Source organism: Lepisosteus oculatus, chromosome 12, assembly GCF_040954835.1.
Source record: "Lepisosteus oculatus isolate fLepOcu1 chromosome 12, fLepOcu1.hap2, whole genome shotgun sequence".
Lineage (NCBI taxonomy): Eukaryota > Metazoa > Chordata > Actinopteri > Semionotiformes > Lepisosteidae > Lepisosteus > Lepisosteus oculatus.
In genome coordinates this window covers 26,241,599-26,259,538 of record NC_090707.1, presented here as the reverse complement: position 1 = coordinate 26,259,538, position 17,940 = coordinate 26,241,599, and the positions used below count along the sequence as shown (strand labels likewise).

General features: G+C 36.3%; 1 protein-coding gene across 6 annotated transcripts in view; it reads right to left on the bottom strand.

The window, feature by feature from the left end:
• The window catches only part of dip2a (disco-interacting protein 2 homolog A), a 269,946-nt gene that overhangs the window by 55,610 nt on the left and 196,396 nt on the right, over positions 1-17,940 (bottom strand). For all 6 annotated transcript variants that reach the window (XR_001479789.2, XM_015359260.2, XM_006636662.3 and 3 more), the window contains 8 exons: positions 13,666-13,746; positions 10,869-10,996; positions 5,365-5,479; positions 2,286-2,487; positions 1,909-2,018; positions 1,462-1,542; positions 703-826; positions 74-195 (listed from right to left, as the gene is read on the bottom strand). Coding sequence is in view for 5 of the 6 variants with exons in the window: in XM_015359260.2 (XP_015214746.1) it covers positions 74-195; positions 703-826; positions 1,462-1,542; positions 1,909-2,018; positions 2,286-2,487; positions 5,365-5,479; positions 10,869-10,996; positions 13,666-13,746 (963 nt within the window). In the remaining variant the exon portion in view is untranslated. The remainder of the gene's footprint in view (positions 1-73; positions 196-702; positions 827-1,461; positions 1,543-1,908; positions 2,019-2,285; positions 2,488-5,364; positions 5,480-10,868; positions 10,997-13,665; positions 13,747-17,940) is intronic.

The following is a 17,940-nucleotide window of genomic DNA, read 5'->3' as shown; positions in this document are numbered from 1 at the left end:
GGTCCTCACTCATTTGCATTTGGGGAGTTTGTGTGCTGCAGTTTTGAGGAGGTCGGTGGAGGAGCTGGCTCACCTCGACAATCATCTTGACTGTGGGTAAAGTAGTGGCTAGGTTCTGTGGGTGAGGTGGCCTCACAGTGACTGGCACACAGCCCGCATATAGACACCCATAGAATGTTGCAATGAGATCTATACCTGCAGAGGGAGAGAGGAGCAGTCATTACATTTCCACGTGCATATCTTGGTATGACACCAAGACGAAAATAAACAGGTCTGGACTAAAGCCAAAGTAGATTTAGAAAATGTCCATGAAATAGAGCCATAAAGATTACTACAGGGTATGTTATAATTTAATTGTTGTTTTGATTGAAACAGAGTGTCTTTGATGATTAGTTAAAGGAATTTTTCTGAAATTTGTGTGTACCTTTACATATGATATCATAGTAATTTTCATCACTGCATGCATAGTAAACTGATGCTCTTTTCTTTTTTCAAGAAAAGTTTCAATGAATAAACTAAGCACTTAAGAACGTAACTGAAAGCCTTGGAAAGCTTCTTCTTAAGTCTTAAGCATTTCAACAATGGACAGTTCTTTGTTCATTTATTCCCAAACTCAAGAAAAGGACTTTTTGACCACCATTATTTTTTTATTTTAAGTGAGATTCTACTTATGATCCACTGTCGGTTGGAGTGGTCTCATACCTGGAGGGTAGACTAATGCCACATGATCACCCGTATTGAGTCGCCCTTTCTCCATCAGTGCTACCGCAACACGCTCCGCCTTTTTGTGCAGCTGTAGGCAGGAGGCTGTGCTGGCAACTGCACCCTGTTCAGAAAGGGAAACAAGATACTTTAACTACATCAACATTTCCCTATATCACAGTGTTACACTCGATCTATGGAAATGAAAGCTAATCCCTACCTGTGATTTGCATATATTTAAAGCAGTTTCTTGCATATGCCTTTTGCACTGTGTAAAATACTATTGAGATGTATTCTAAATGTATTATTTATATGCAAACACAAATATACAGAATTGTATTGTGTATTGTTTCAACATTTCCAATGCAAAGTTATTGGAAGTCATTTCCAATACAAAGATTGGTAAAACCTGAACATTTCTGACAAATTAAAATTTCAAATAACAGAATTCTGGTTCTTTGTGGCTGATGGACGCTCAGATTTCAGTCCCTGATATTTTTCTAAATGGCTTAATTTAAAAACTCAGCTTGCTTAATTTGTCATAATTAAACTGATCAATTTAACTGTGACCTATAAAACTGTTGGACTGGGGTTCTCCAGCACCTGAGTTGCAGACTCCTGCTATTATGTCTACAGAAAGTCTACAGAAAATTAATGCTTATAACAATTTATATAACATTTTGTTTGATAAAACACTCTCCACATTTGGTATTTTCAATCACCAGTGAAATTTAATTCATTAGTGTTAAGTAATATTACCTTCGCATTGAGAAGCAAGAAAAGAGGGTGGTCTGGTGCAGCCTGTGCTCTCCACTGCAGAACATCTTGCATGTAAAGGAACTGTGAGACAGGGGGTAATCATGAAAATATGTGGAATCCAGATACTTTTAAAAGCCTGAGAAAAACTGGTATTGCCAAAAGAAATATTGTAAACTTGAAAAGCAAAAGCATGAATCCTTAACACTTATATGATACTTGATTAGCCTATATTCTTCATGTTTTCAATTTTCTTGTTTACAGGCTTTGCGGAACATTTATTTAATGCTTAAACTGCTTATGGGGAACCATGAAAGTACAACTTAATCAAAAGGAAAATAACAAGCAGGGGACACATACGATTGTGGTAAGTGTATTAGGAATACAGCCCATTGGCCATCACATACTGTACACTTAAACTGTTACATGATTCTCAGGATGTGGTAATACCTTGCGTGCCTGGTCATTGTCCTCCAGCTGAGCCACATCCCTCCCACATGCCTGAGCAATTCTCTTCCCTGCCACCAGGTTCCCTACTATCATAGAAGCAGGGCCCACTTCTGTCCAAGACAAAACAAAGTACCCCTTTACAGCCTCATGAACCAGCACACACCTCAATGCTGTTCCCTTTATTTCAAAACATGTTACTGGGCTTTAATGTTAACAGATTTAAGTTTGGGTCATTATAAATTACCATTGTATTAAATATAATAGCATATGCTATCCTTTTCAGGTGTTTAGCACACCTCAAAGGTAGAACAAGAATTTCGGTCATTAAAAGTCTTTCTTTAAATAAATGTGCCTCTCCCCCATGCACAGATACTTACCTGGCTGTTTCTGCCTGGGCTTTGGCAAATTAGTAACGCAGGTATGGGGACACATGAGGACATTACAGGGATGTAGAGCCCCCTCCAGGAAGTGCTGTTTGGTCTCGGAGATGTGGATGCCACCCAACGGGGCTTTGGGAAGAGTGTTGGCAGGAACCAGAGCCAGACAGTACACACCCACCTGGTGAATGCTATCAATGGCCTGAAATCAGAGACAGAAAAGACAGGTTAGAGCAGAGAACAACCTTGAGGAATCAGATTCCTCAAAAGCCAATGTTATTTGAGCATGTTACATTAAGACAATACTCAGCTCTATATAGGATGCACAGAATTTTAGCTGCACTTTATTAGGTGCGGTGGTTCTGTGGCTAAGGATCTGCGCCTGTGGCTGGAAGGTTGCCAGTTTGTATCCCCCGGCCGGCAAAGGAATCCTACTCCGTTGGGCCCTTGAGCAAAAGGCCCTTAACCTCGACTGCTCCAGGGGTGCCGTATAAATGGCTGATCCTGCACACTGACCCCAAGCTTCTCTTTCTGTCTGTGTGTCTCATGGAGAGCAAGTCGTAGTATGCGAAAAAAGGCAAATTCCTAATACAAGAAAATGTACAGTGCCTTGTGAAAGTATTCGGCCCCCTTGAACTTTTCAACCTTTTGCCACATTTCAGGCTTCAAACATAAAGATATAATTTTTTTATTTTATGTGAAGAATCACCAACAAGTGGGACACAATTGTGAAGTGGAACGAAATCTATTGGATTTTTGAAACTTTTTTAACTAATAAAATGAAAAGTGGGGCGTGCAAAATTATTCGGCCCCCTTGCGTTAATACTTTGTAGAGCCACCTTTTGCTGCGATTACAGCTGCAAGTCGCTTGGGGTATGTCTCTATCAGTTTTGCACATCGAGAGACTGAAATTCTTGCCCATTCTTCCTTGCAAAACAGCTCGAGCTCAGTGAGGTTGGATGGAGAGCGTTTGTGAACAGCAGTTTTCAGCTCTTTCCACAGATTCTCGATTGGATTCAGGTCTGGACTTTGACTTGGCCATTCAAACACCTGGATACGTTTATTTGTGAACCATTCCTTTGTAGATTTTGCTGTATGTTTGGGATCATTGTCTTGTTGGAAGATAAATCTCCGTCCCAGTTTCAGGTCTTTTGCAGACTCCAACAGGTTTTCATCCAGAATGGTCCTGTATTTGGCTGCATCCATCTTCCCCTCAATTTTAACCATCTTCCCTGTCCCTGCTGAAGAAAAGCAGGCCCAAACCATGATGCTGCCACCACCATGTTTGACAGTGGGGATGGTGTGTTGAGGGTGATGAGCTGTGTTGCTTTTACGCCAAACATATCGTTTTGCATTGTGGCCAAAAGTTCGATTTTGGTTTCATCTGACCAGAGCACCTTCTTCCACATGTTTGGGGTGTCTCCCAGGTGGCTTGTGGCAAACTTTAGACGAGACTTTTTATGGATATCTTTGAGAAATGGCTTTATTCTTGCCACTCTTCCATAAAGGCCAGATTTGTGCAGTGTAAGACTGATTGTTGTCCTATGGACAGACTCTCCCACCTCAGCTGTAGTTCTCTGCAGTTCATCCAGAGTGATCATGGGCCTCTTGGCTGCATCTCTGATCAGTCTTCTCCTTGTCTGAGCTGAAAGTTTAGAGGGACGGCCAGGTCTTGGTAGATTTGCAGTGGTCTGATACTCCTTCCATTTCAAGATGACCGCTTGCACAGTGCTCCTTGGGATGTTTGAAGCTTGGGAAATCTTTTTGTATCCAAATCCGGCTTTAAACTTCTCCACAACAGTATTACGGACCTGCCTGGTGTGTTCCTTGGTCTTCATGATGCTCTCTGCGCTTTCAACAGAACCTTGAGACTATCACAGAGCAGGTGCATTTATACAGAGACTTGATTACACACAGGTGGATTCTATTTATCACCATCAGTCATTTAGGACAACATTGGATCATTCAGAGATCCTCGCTGAACTTCTGGAGTGAGTTTGCTGCACTGAAAGTAAAGGGGCCGAATAATTTTGCACGCCCCACTTTTCATTTTTTTATTAGTTAAAAAAGTTTCAAAAATCCAATAGATTTCGTTCCACTTCACAATTGTGTCCCACTTGTTGGTGATTCTTCACATAAAATAAAAAATTTATATCTTTATGTTTGAAGCCTGAAATGTGGCAAAAGGTTGAAAAGTTCAAGGGGGCCGAATACTTTCGCAAGGCACTGTATATGGCCAATAAAGTGATCTTATCTTATTTACTGAAAAAAGAAAGACTAGACACAAGTACTGAATAGCAACATTTGGGAGCAACCTGCAGTTTGATTAATATTCAATTCAATTATATACCCTGGAACATATCAAACACACACAGGAATTAATACCGCCCAACTCCCAGGTGCAGCAACTAGGTGTGCTACACTTACACTTCTCTGAAATAAATGTTTCTAAATAATTTTATACTGAATGTTTCTAGGGATGGAACTCCCTAGAGTAGGGGTGCCAATATTAACTAACAGAACTGATCACATTTTTAATATTTTTTCTATTTAAGTTTGCAATTTGAAAGATGCACCTAATTCTGAAGTACAGCACCTATGAGACTTTTAGATGTGCTAAGCTTTTTCAGTTTATTAAACAAACACTGACATCCTTATTAGAGAACCTATGATTTCAGCCTATCAATGTAATACCATGTAAAATCACAGGAGCATCCACTTACTGGGTCTTGACATAAACGACATAAACCAATGACATAAACATTTTATTTTAATTTACTATATTAAATGTAACATCCTGATTAATTAAATTAAGTGAAATAATATATACCTGACTAAATTCAGCAAACAAATATGCATCTGGTAGCTTCTCTTTGTGCAACATACAAGATATGATGCCTCTGTTTACAGCTGATATTTCGTTCTCATGTGCAAAACTACAGTAAGAACATTTGTCAATTTCAGTTTTGAAGGTGTCCCCACTGTAAGGTAGCTTTGTCAATAGTGGTGTAGCCACTGACAATCACTTCATCTAGCACCAGACGGGGAACCAGACTGCTCATGTGTGGCAGTATTGTACCTGGAGGACACGACTCATCCACTGGAAGCTGTCTTCTTCTGAGGCATCTGGCCGCTGCTCAGCCACCACCACGATGCGCTCATCATGGAGAACTGTCACCGAGAAAACCGCTATCCTGCAGGACAACACACAGAGGTGACACACATAGCCAGTGTCACAGCACAGCAGGTGTTTTATTTTGATTATACAATGAATTAGACCTTGAGGCATACTATCAAACATTTTGAAATAGAAAAAATCAAACCTTTGTTGAGTTTGCATGAGAAAAAGGGGTACCTTCTATGAAGTTCTGTACTGCCTGCAAAGTAGTTCACTTTGACAAACTTAAACAGCTAATGTACAGTATTGTAGCTTACTTATTGATGTATTACAGCTTTTTATACAGAATGTATTATAGCTTTGACTTTCTATTTGTCATATTTAGCTGAAACAAGAAAATAAGATATTCAGTAGTAATCTTAATGGAATTCGATTTATTATAAAACTACTAACATTGCTACAAGAGCATGACTTGCGTCTGCTGCAGTTCATAGTTCATGTGACAGTGCACTCTTTGACAAACTTAAACAGCTAATGTATTATACCTTACTTATTGATCAGAATGTATTATAGTTTACTTATTGAGCAGAATGTTATCTTTCTCTTATAAGCAGCTCTATCAGCAGATGAGTTTGTGTTATCACGTAGTGTTTACTACTTCTGTTCCACCCTCCTCTCAGGGAAATTATAAGAACTCAACAGTACTGACACTTACTGTGACATCCGCTCTAAATGTAAGGTCTGTTTTTTTACTTACTTTTTATGCAAAATGTTTAAGACCCGTGTACTTGCTTATTATACTACGAGATCCTGATTGATTTGACTTTCTATTTGTCTAATTTAGCTATAACAGGAAAATAAGATATTCTGTAGTAATCTTATTGGAATTCAATTTATTATAAAACTACTAACATTGCCACAGGAGCATGACCTGCGGCTGCTGCAGTTCATTGCCTCTCATTAACTTAGAAATGTGCTAAACTATGCGACACTGCACTCATTTGACTAACACCTTCCTCAATCTGTCTGGGTTATGGTGGCTGGGGCTGAAGTTATTGTCTACCTTCTTCAATTTAACATCAGACGTCCTCCTCAATACTAGTATGGGCTTAAGAGCATGTGAATGTAAAATGAATATTTAACGTACTGTGACACAAAAAGTTAATAAAAACTTCAATATAGTATACATATAAATGTAATTTAATTATAATATTTTATTTTATGCACTTAAGACTTTAATTAAAGAAATATATTAGGCATAGTGACTTTAAAATCTTCGCATTTAAAAGACCAAATTAAAACCAGGAGCCAAGAGAGAAGTAGACACTGCCAGGACGTAGTCCATGAGATAGACAGATACTTTATTGATCCCGTGAGGGAAATTGTAGTGCAACAGCAGCTTAACACAGACAACACAGCCACAGTGTAACGAATGATACAATAATAATAATAGTACATGAGGTTCATGGGAATTGGATTTCCTAGGCTAAAGCTGTATCAGTGACTACTGAGATGGTGAGTGAAAATAAAAGCTTATACGTTTCTCTTCCCCCTATTGTGAGGAGAAAACGCGCCAGTCCAAAACATTCCCTCATCAGAAAAGTTCAGATGAAACAGGTGCTATGCACTAAAAGTGTGTACACTTTATTAACAGTTACAAAAGATACTAATTAAAAAAAACCTGAAATCTTTTTAAAATAATTTATTATCTATAATGTATTTCTTGCTTGTTTATGAAATCAAGCCTTTTATTTTAATTATACTGGGGATGTGAAGATTCTGTGAGCTATTTAACATGAGATTACTCAGCTGTTAAACTTAACCGTATACCTCTTCCTTCCATCATTCTGGCCAAAGTGCAATCACTCAGCAACAAAATTGATGAGCTACATGCCAACACCAAATTCCAGTTGGGGTACAGAGATGCCCGTCTTTTAGTCTTCACTGAAACATGGCTGAAAGATGGGGACATGGATTTGGAAATCGAAGGCTAAGGAGCACTCATGTATCGGGATTGCAATGTCCGTGACACTGGCAAGGCACAAGGCAGAGGCTATGGTGGGAATGCACAAGAATGGTGGCAGCAGTATTAACACGTTGTAAAACAGACACCGACTTTGCCAATGATCTGAATCAATTTCACCTTCTGTTCGACATATTGATTTTTCGTATGGAATTAGTGTGTTCAGAGGCAGGATCTCTCATTATACAATTAGAATTGATGAGGTCTAAGGTTTGTAAATGGTTAAGTAAGATTAAGGAGAGGAAGAGGTCCTGATTTTGCTGGGAGGGGAAGAGTATTGAAAAGGTGTGCTAGACAGCTGTGTGGCATCTTTTATTTTATTTTTTAAATGTCCTTAACCCAACAAAAGGTTTCTAAGGTGTGTAAAGAAGCAGTTGTCATCCCAGTAGCCAAAGTCAAATCTCCCAGTTGAAACAATGATTATGGATCAGTAGCCCTCACCTCTCTGGTTATGAAAAGTTTTGAACAGATTGTGAAAAATGAGATTGTGGCTGAACTGTAGGACCAGCTAGATCCATTTCAGTTTCCTTACAGTTTGCTTAGAGTTATTCAGTTTGTGTCTACGTGTTCGTTATATAGAGCTTTTATGTTGCTCTCCACTTTCACCTTGCTGTAACTATAGTGGGAATATAACATACAGTATTTAGGGGCTGGTCCAGGATCTTTGATCTATTTTATGGAACTGGTATTTTCTTCCTTGATGAACGTTCACTTGGGCTTGTTTTAGATTTAATTTTTAGTGGTCCTTTGTATTACGCATGCTGAGTAGGGGTAATTGATAGTGTGTCTGTCATGGCATTCAGGTTAGAGGATTTTACACTGTGTGCAGAGCAGTTTGAGAAATGTTGCAAGGCAGATATTTTATTGATAGCAGGTTTCTTTACTCTCTGGGTTTACCTAAGGATATCAGAAAGTCACCTTCCGTGAGCATTTTCAAATCTAGACTGAAAACATTCTTTTTAGAAGGGCTTTTATTTAAAATGACTAGTCATCTTGTGACTTCAGTGTGTTATTGCAAGGCAGAGATAGGGAAGGTGAAAGTGCTACTACATACTGTGCATTTACAGTCTCATTTAATAACTGGCTTTGTTAAGGTAGAGGTATGGCCAACAGTAGTATTGGTGTGGTATTTGAGAGAATTCATAACGCTTCAACTGATACGTAAAGATTTACATAATGTGTGCTGCGGAGAAAAAGCTATTGAGCACAGAACATAGTTCTTCCTGTCATCAATTGCAAAACAATTGCATATGTAGTTTATTCTTATCCGAGTAAAAAGACAAAATACAGAGTTTCCCAATTAAAGACAGGCTGAACCCAATACTCACAGAAAATGCATAATTGTAAAGGATTTTGAGTTTGTGCTTATGTTATTCTGCTTAACATGGTCAGGTGTTTCGCACACATTGTTTTGAATAGTAATTCTCACATTATGAACGTGCTTACATTACAGATCTACTTTATTCAAGCCTGTGCGTAATTATGCATAAAAAACTAAGGTTTCTAAAAACGCCTAGCAACCAGGTACTAGATGTTATTTAAATAAAAGTTTTCACAAATAACTATTTTTAAAGTGACTGTGGTTTGAAGGCTCAGTGTATTGGCTTGCAAAGTTAGGACATCATGTCGCAAAAATAGGAGTTAAGAAAGTGAAGGTTGTGAAAACAATGACAAATCACCCTTTAAAAATTTAAGCAGTTTGAAATTATTATTTATTATTCATAAATTAATATCTGTAATAATGTTCAGAGACATTATTATACTTTGCTTGTTTTTACTTTTTAGCTACCTCCTCCAGTTTTTTGAAGTTTTTCTTTCTCAGGGGGTCCCAGCCTTGTCTAATTTTTTCATTTTTGTTTCAGTGGTCTTTTTAACCACTGTGTTATTCTAATTCTAATTATTAAATGTATATGCAATTTCATTTTAAGGCTTGTTGTAAACCAGTAAACTGTTTTTAACTCACGCTTTTGACAGTATTCATGTACATTCATGTTATTAATTTATTAATATAATTTTGTATGTAACATTAAATGTTATTGTGTATACAATAATACAATACAATATTGTATATAATACACAATACAATGTTGTGATTTATAAAAATAATAAAAATGTAAATATACCGTACAGAATCAGCCATTTGCAACGAGCAGGGACGTGTAAAACGCGGGGGACGTGTGGCATCACAATGAGTCATAACGTGCCATACCGTAAAATACCGCATATACCTCATAATACTGCAGTTATGATAAAAGTATCCGTAATCAATTTTAAGCACATTTTAAGCACACATATCCATAGAAAGTGTATTATACTACTATTTGGTATGCAGACCAGATCAGCAGGTCTTTTTTTCCAAATAGCTTTTTTCCCCTGTATTTATCATATTGGCTAGCTAATGTCCTCTTTGCTAGCTTATGTTACTTGTGGCTATGTTTCTGCATTGCGTAGAAGCACACATATCTATAGAAAGTGTATTATAGTACTATTTGAGCTACAGTACATTAATATAATTATATCATTATTAATTTCTTTAGATACGTGATTCCATATTATATTCCCTATTAATCAAATTCTAAAAGTATACTTATGTTTACTGCGATAACGAGCGTATACGTAGAAAAGATTAAAACATTATGACTTTTCACAAAGTATATAACCTTAATATGGTCAGAAGGAGCAAGTAAAAACGTTTCCGAAATAACCATATGTAATACTTTGATGTTTAAAATGTTTAGGAAAAAAGTGGAATACTGGTGTGTATTTTTTCTTTAAACTACCAATACCAGCCATATACAGTTTACATAATATGTCTATGTTCCTAAATTAATATAGTTTATGATCGTCAGAAGCGATATGCTACTCTTCTTTTTATGTCACTTACTAAAATGTCCCTTTAGTTGTAAAATTCCATATAAAAATTCAATACTAGGTGGATTAAAACATGCACAGTAAAGAGATTAAATGATTAAATCTTTTCACTAATGTCCAATGCACCACGAGTGCCTCTGTCGGTCATTTTGGCCAGCCAATCACATACCATGGTACAACGCAGTGGCTTGTGGGTAGCTGCGTGTGGTACGGGTTTGTATCGTGCATTTTGAATGGCTGCATCTGTATATATTATTTGCTTGTACCTTAACTCGGTATCAAACCAGGCATATTCTTGGTGACAGGCAAGCACTTTGCTACTGTACTAAAGCATCCTTCGGTAATGTTGTTAAAACAGACATTTCAATTTTTTTCCAAAATATATACAAGTGAACAAGTCAAATAAATCAATGCAGATGTTTATAAAGAAAGTGGAATATTGTTCCAGGTATATAAATACACTATTATTTAGATCCATACATTCATATAATTAATGGCATTCAGAAACTACTTTAATTTTCAGCTACCAATTATTTTTTTGTTACATGATTATTAATAATGTATTCCTCACCTTCCTCTGTAAACAAACTTCATTGGCTCCACTGCCAGGGCTGTGGCAACAATATCATCAGCATTATGCCTCCGCCCACTGACTACCATCAGACCATCCATCTTCCCCACAACAAAGACTAGGTTGTCCTACACAGACACAGACAGAGACAGACAGAAAGAGAGAAACATTCAAATGTCCAGAATTACACCTGCCACCCCCACCTATTGGTGAATCAAAATGCAAAATTAATTATGTACAAATGACTGTTGAGTTTTGATTTAAAGCATTTCACTTTGACAGTAATCAGATAATTAACTGGTAGACTGACTAAAACAACAGTAATCTCAAACTTTTCCGAAGTGATAACTAACTTGAATGCAGGGTCCCAATGCACTGTGCAGTAAACCTCTTGGAGATACCTGGATCTTATCCCACTGTGCTTTCTTGTTTTTGCTGGCATACCTGTCGTAGTGAATTCATTGTTATGGATTTGATGACAATAAGTGAAACAGTAAACAGTCCCCAGACTCCTGCTGACTGAAATAAAACCAGGAAATTGCAAATGATGAGAATTTTACACAATTTTCTTCGTAGAGTAGGGTACAAGCTCCACTGGTACATTGTTGAAATTTGTGTTGCAGTCTTTCATGAATTCATTGCAATCCTCCATGAAATAGGCAAATAAAATCCTTACCTCAATTATCTCATAGGAACCAAGCAAATTTCTGAGTGGCATGACAATGCATTTTCACATCTACATTCACATTTTCGAGTATAAAAAATGCTGTAATGAACAGATAAGTTGAGCACTTAAATTTTATTTAAATAGCTAATCATGTTTGAAACATTTTAGAGACACTCAGAATTTGAAAATTAACAATTGTGTGTTTTTGAGTTTTTCCATTCATTTACATATTTAACTTAAATTTTTAAACCATTTTAACATGGTGTATTACGTGTAATGCACACAAAGGAGAAAGCAACCCTAAAGTACTTAAATTGAACTTCTTTGTACATTATAAATTATTATTCTACTTCAGTACCACATAAAGTTTAATTAAATACTGCACATATGATTAACAGGGAAATCCTATACGGTACAGAGTAAAATTAGTTATTTTTAAACATATCTAAATGTAGTCTGTGCTTCTTCACGTCTGAACTTTGTTAGGCGTTGAGAGGACAAAGTAGGAGCATAGAAAATTGAAAAAAAAGACATACATACAAAACAGCAAAAAAATAAAGTAAATATAAATATATATAAAGTAATTATAAATACAGTTATGAAATACAATAATAATATATGCCTTTATGTAATACAGAGCAATGATTTGCTAGAAATTTGTCATTTTATATGGTGCATTTAAATTAAAGTTGGGGAATTTATGTCCACGGGGTGCAATATACCCCTGTTTATTAGTGCAATGAGTGTGAGTAGAGGAAGTCTCAGGATGCATCTACTCACCAACAAATTTAAAGAGACATGGAGGGATGTGCAATTTGTTCTTTTATTTGGTTTAATTTAGTCTGCTATATTTCAATAGATGCAATTAATTTAAATGTGTTTTATACCTGTTTTGAATTAAAATCTTCAACAACAATCTACAACAACAGAGGCGTGTAGAAAGTTTAGGTTAATTAATGTAAGAAAAGGTGCAGATCTGGACCAGGAGTATGGAAAGGTTCCTACAATCTTGTGCAGATTATTTATGTGAAGTTTTTAACTTGTGTTTTCCGATGTCCTTATTTTGCAAATCATTCTCTTTTTGTAAAACAAAATCTATTATTTGCATTCCAAAAATTGCCAGGCTAACAACCACCATCTCACAAAAAATCTCAATTTACACAGAAGCCCTCAAAGAACTTCAATTTAAACCATAACTTAATACAATTGGTCCTAGACTTCTTAACATACAGGTCTAAACAGGTGTGACACTTCCATTGGATCACCACAGGGCTGTGCCTTGTCCACCCTACTTTACATTTCGTACACTAATAAGTGTAAGAGTAAACACACACATCTCAATAAGGAACCAATAAAGGTTTATTCCATTCTGAAAAGAGAAGAAAAGAAACACAACATTTCAGCTGTGGAGCCTTCTTTGGGTCATGGGTGACCAAAGGAATAAACCTTTACTTGTTCCTTTGCAGTCTACGTATTCTGACCCAGCTGCCTACCTGAATGGCATCTCAATATGTTTGTTGATAACACAGCCCTGGTCATCTTATTAAAATACCCAGAAAACCATGGGCCCATTCTAAATGATGTTAATAAATGGTGTAATGAGTCCTGTTAATGTAAGACTATAGAAACTGTCAAAAATTATGTGTGACCAGACTCATAGACCTGTTGTGACCTGCTGTGAGACCATTTCTAAAAGACCAACACGGGGTCTTTATTTCTTAGGAAACTCATTTCAAGATAGAACTATTTTCATACTTTTCTATATGTTATTTACTGAAAGTGACTTAACATACTATTTCACTTGTTGGTTTGGCAACATCAGATTTGTTAATTTTAATAGGTTGGAAAAATTAGTGAAAAAAAGTGTGTAAATAAAGTCATGGTAATGTCAGAAAGGATGACTACTTTTTACTTTCTAATACTACCAAAGTACCAGTTAGAGATGACACTTTTGTACTTTTACCTGAGCAGTTTTCTCAAATGGAAACTTTTACTGAATTACTCATTTCTGGAAGTAACAATACTTCAAGCAGCATATTTTTCTAGTTGTTTTGAAAGTTAATACTGATCAATTGGTTTAACAGTTCCCATGGAACATGACATAGCTGGTACTGTCATGTCATCACTCACCGGTCCCACAAAGCCCAGTAGTGAGGTGCGAGTGAACGGCCTGTCACTGATGGGCATCCCTTCATTTGTCACAGGAATGGTCTGGAAGAGCACAAAAATTGATTTGCATAATAATAATGGCTCAATGCAAAAAGATGCAAGTGTGAAATTTTCAAAGGGAAAATACTACAGTGAAGTGATGCAGCACAATTCGTGTGGTTCAATCATGTTAATCACTCAACAGTTATACAGTATATCTCTTTAACATTTAGTCAGCTTCTGTTTTGACTTAGTTAATGTATGTACCACAGAACTAATATCTTGTTTATTATTAAAACATGGAAAATGAAAGACATTGCTGCTTATGTTGTTTGTTGTGGAACCATATATAAGGCAGACTTTGAAAACAATATAGGGGTGTCCTAAAATTGTGCATTACCCCTGTATGCTTTATACAGATGCAGCCATTCAAAATGTGCGGTACAAACCCGTTATACCGTGGTACAGATGCAGCCATTCAAAATGCGCGGACGATACCGCATTATTTTCCGATACGCTGTACGCAGTCTACCGCAAGCTACCGGTAAATACCGCGAGTTACCAGTAAATACCGCTAGTTACCGTAAATTCTCCTATAATACGACAAGCAAAATAATAGTATCCGGAATTTCCGCAAGGTGGAGCTAATAAAGCTCAACCTCTCATGTTTGAGCTGTGGCCATCAGTCTTTAACGAAGATATTACTAATAGTATTAATAATGAATGACCTTGGACAAGCTGTAAGTGTAAACTCAAAGTATTGCCCTGGTCAACATTCTTTTTTTCATTGACCGTCTTTGTGAAAGTAACACCACAGCATTTCGCAATCACGCATTTGTTTCCAATCATGCAAAGTACAGTGATTCACCATGCCTTTCACATGCTCATAAAAGAGATTGATTTAGGAACATAAACATATTACCGTATGCAAACTGTACTGTATACAGTATATATATATGTATATTTAATGTCTTAACTGTGCCCGTTTAAGTATTGAATATTCATATCTAATTTTACCACTGAAGGGAAATCTTAGTAGCTGAGCATAAAAAGAATAGGAGCATACTGCAACGCGTGTGAAGGTCATAAACAATATTAATTTTGGAACATAAACATACAGTATATAGCTGGTCTTGGTACTTTAAAGAAAAAAATACACACCAGTATTCCATTTCTCCCTAAACATTTTAAGCTTCAAAGTCTTTAACTAACGTGATACCGGAGTCAACAAGCATACTTTTAGAATTTGATTAAAAGGGAATATAATATGAAATCGCGTATCTAAAGAATTTAATAACGGTATGATTATACTCGTGTGCTGCGACAGGGCTGTGTAGGGCTGTTTCGCCTGCCTGTTCATGCGAGCTGTCTTGTAGCCTACTGGTCTACATGTGTGACTAACAACTGGCAGGTTGTGTGTTCGAATCCAGCTGATGCTGGACTTTTCTTTTAACAAACATTTCTTCGAAAAAATAGAATAGCGATATTATGGACAATCAATTGACTTTTATATTTCAAAATATCGCAACATGATCGATTCTAAGTCATTTTTGATAACAATGAATAGTCACCTTCTTCCCTTCTGGCAGCGGTTCCTGCTTCTATTGTGTGTGTGTGCAACAGAGTAAATTTTTATAGAGAAATGGAGGGTGGACAGTATGCGTTACAATATAAACATTTATATTGATTTAAATCGCGTTCTGATTTAAATCGCAAAAGTGTGTTTAATTATGTGTTTTTTAATCATAATCAGGCTAATGCATTTCTACATTTTCTGTATGAACCAGCTTAGAGGTTCATACAGAAAGACAGCTTGTGTTTAAATTGAGTGTAAGGTAATTTATGCTTACAGTTACAGTAGTCTAAGCTTTATCAGCCTATTTAAAATAATTTTTTTGAATCCCCGGCGGAACACACTCCATAGGAATCAGCGCTTTTATACAGTATATCGCCTTTAAACACATATATTTAAACACGCGTTTACGATTTAAATCAAAACGCGATTCAAATCAATATAAATGTATATTTTGTAACGCATAGATGACTATTCATTGTTATTAAAAAGACTTAAATTCGATCATGTCGTGATATTTAGAAATATAAATTTGTTTGGTGCGAGTGAGGTTTTATTTAATCTCTGACCAAGGGAAACGTTTCATTTTCTCAAAGAAATGTTTGTTAAAAAATAAAGTCATAGTTCCATGGGATTCAATCACATGGGACTCAGGAAACTAACACACAGCACCACCGGATTTAATAACGCAATAAAAACGCTATAAAATAATGTGACTAGGCACAGAAAAAAGTTTACAGCACAGTACAATAATAAATGCTGACCATGACTTTAGAAGCATAAATTACCTTACACTCAATTTAAACACAAGCTGTCTTTCTGTATGAACCTCTAAGCTGGTTCATACAGAAAATGTAGAAATGCATTAGCCTGATTATGATTAAAAAACACATAATTAAACACACTTTTGCGATTTAAATCAGAACGCGATTTAAATCAATATAAATGTTTATATTGTAACGCATACTGTCCAGCCTCCATTTCTCTATAAAAATTTACTCTGTTGCACACACACACACAATAGAAGCAGGAACCGCTGCCAGAAGGGAAGAAGGTGACTATTCATTGTTATAAAAAATGACTTAGAATCGATCATGTTGCGATATTTTGAAATATAAAAGTCAATTGATTGTTCATAATATCGCTATTCTATTTTTTCGAAGAAATGTTTGTTAAAAGAAAAGTCCAGCACCAGCTGGATTCGAACACATAACCTGCCAGTTGTTAGTCACACATGGAGACCAGTAGACTACAAGACAGCTCGCATGAACAGGCAGGCGAAACAGCCCTACACAGCCCTGTCGCAGCACACGAATATAATCATACCGTTATTAAATTCTTTAGATACGCGATTCCATATTATATTCCCTTTTAATCAAATTCTAAAAGTATGCTTGTTGACTCCGGTATCACGTTAGTTAAAGACTTCGAAGCTTACAATGTTTAGGGAGAAATGGAATACTGGTGTGTATTTTTTTCTTTAAAGTACCAAGACCAGCTATATACTGTATGTTTATGTTCCAAAATTAATATTGTTTATGACCTTCACATGCGTTACAGTATGCTCCTATTCTTTTTATGCTCAGCTACTAAGATTTCTCTTCAGTGGTAAAATTCAATATCTACAACGGGCACAGTAAAGACGTTTACAGTAAGTCTTTCTACGACAGACCAACGGACCACGAGTGCCCCTGTCGGTCAACCAATCATGAACCGCGTCATCTTGCGTCATGATACGCGATACCGCAGCCAATTACCTGCGGTACGTGTCTGTACCGCGCACTTTGAATGGCTGCATCTGTACGTGATTGGCCGTTAAAAATGACAGACAGGAGTTGGAGTGTCTGTTAATAAAACAGAGCGCCTTCCAATACATATAACTACTGCATGATTTCTTTATCCGTTTCAGCTAAATGAGGGAAATTAAATCAGTCAGAATCAGTCAGAGTACCAATTGTAAAAATAACCCTTCTTCCATCCTTTGTTTAACTTAAAGAATTTAGCGAAGAATTCCTTAATCACAATATCATCACTTAATTTATCCAGATACACAAATTCACGCCAGAGCCAACAACAAGCTATAATAGTGGACCATTTTTATGCATTCAGCTATATGAGAACCAAACCGAAAGTAATGCTCCGATCGTGCTTTGAACCGCCTGGGTGCAGCTCCCTACATTACAGTGCTCATTACCACTACAAGAACAATAGAAGATTTTTTAAAAAAATAAACAAATGTCAAAATGTTTCCAAAACGTCCACTTGTGATATTTTAGCTGCTTAGTTACACAATACCATATTAATTTAGATTTTACATCACATTTACTGTATCTTTTTACAATAACAGCAAGTGGTGTTCTCACTACTGTATGTATTCTTGGAAAAGAATTAAATGTTATAACTTTTAATGAAGTACAGAATATAAGCTTAATAATGTTAGAACAAGCACATTAAAGCCAGAACCCATGTAAATTACCAAGACAAAGACTTGATACATAAAATATTTATGCATAATTAAAATATTCATGATGAAGGTGGAAGGTTGTGTACTTTTGTCCAACTTGCTTTTATAAAATATAGCAACTTTTTAATGTTTAATGATTAACATGCTGTAATACACAGTTTAAAATTAAAATTCTTAAGAGTATACAACTTAAATTCTTAATTGGATAAAGATTGTCCCT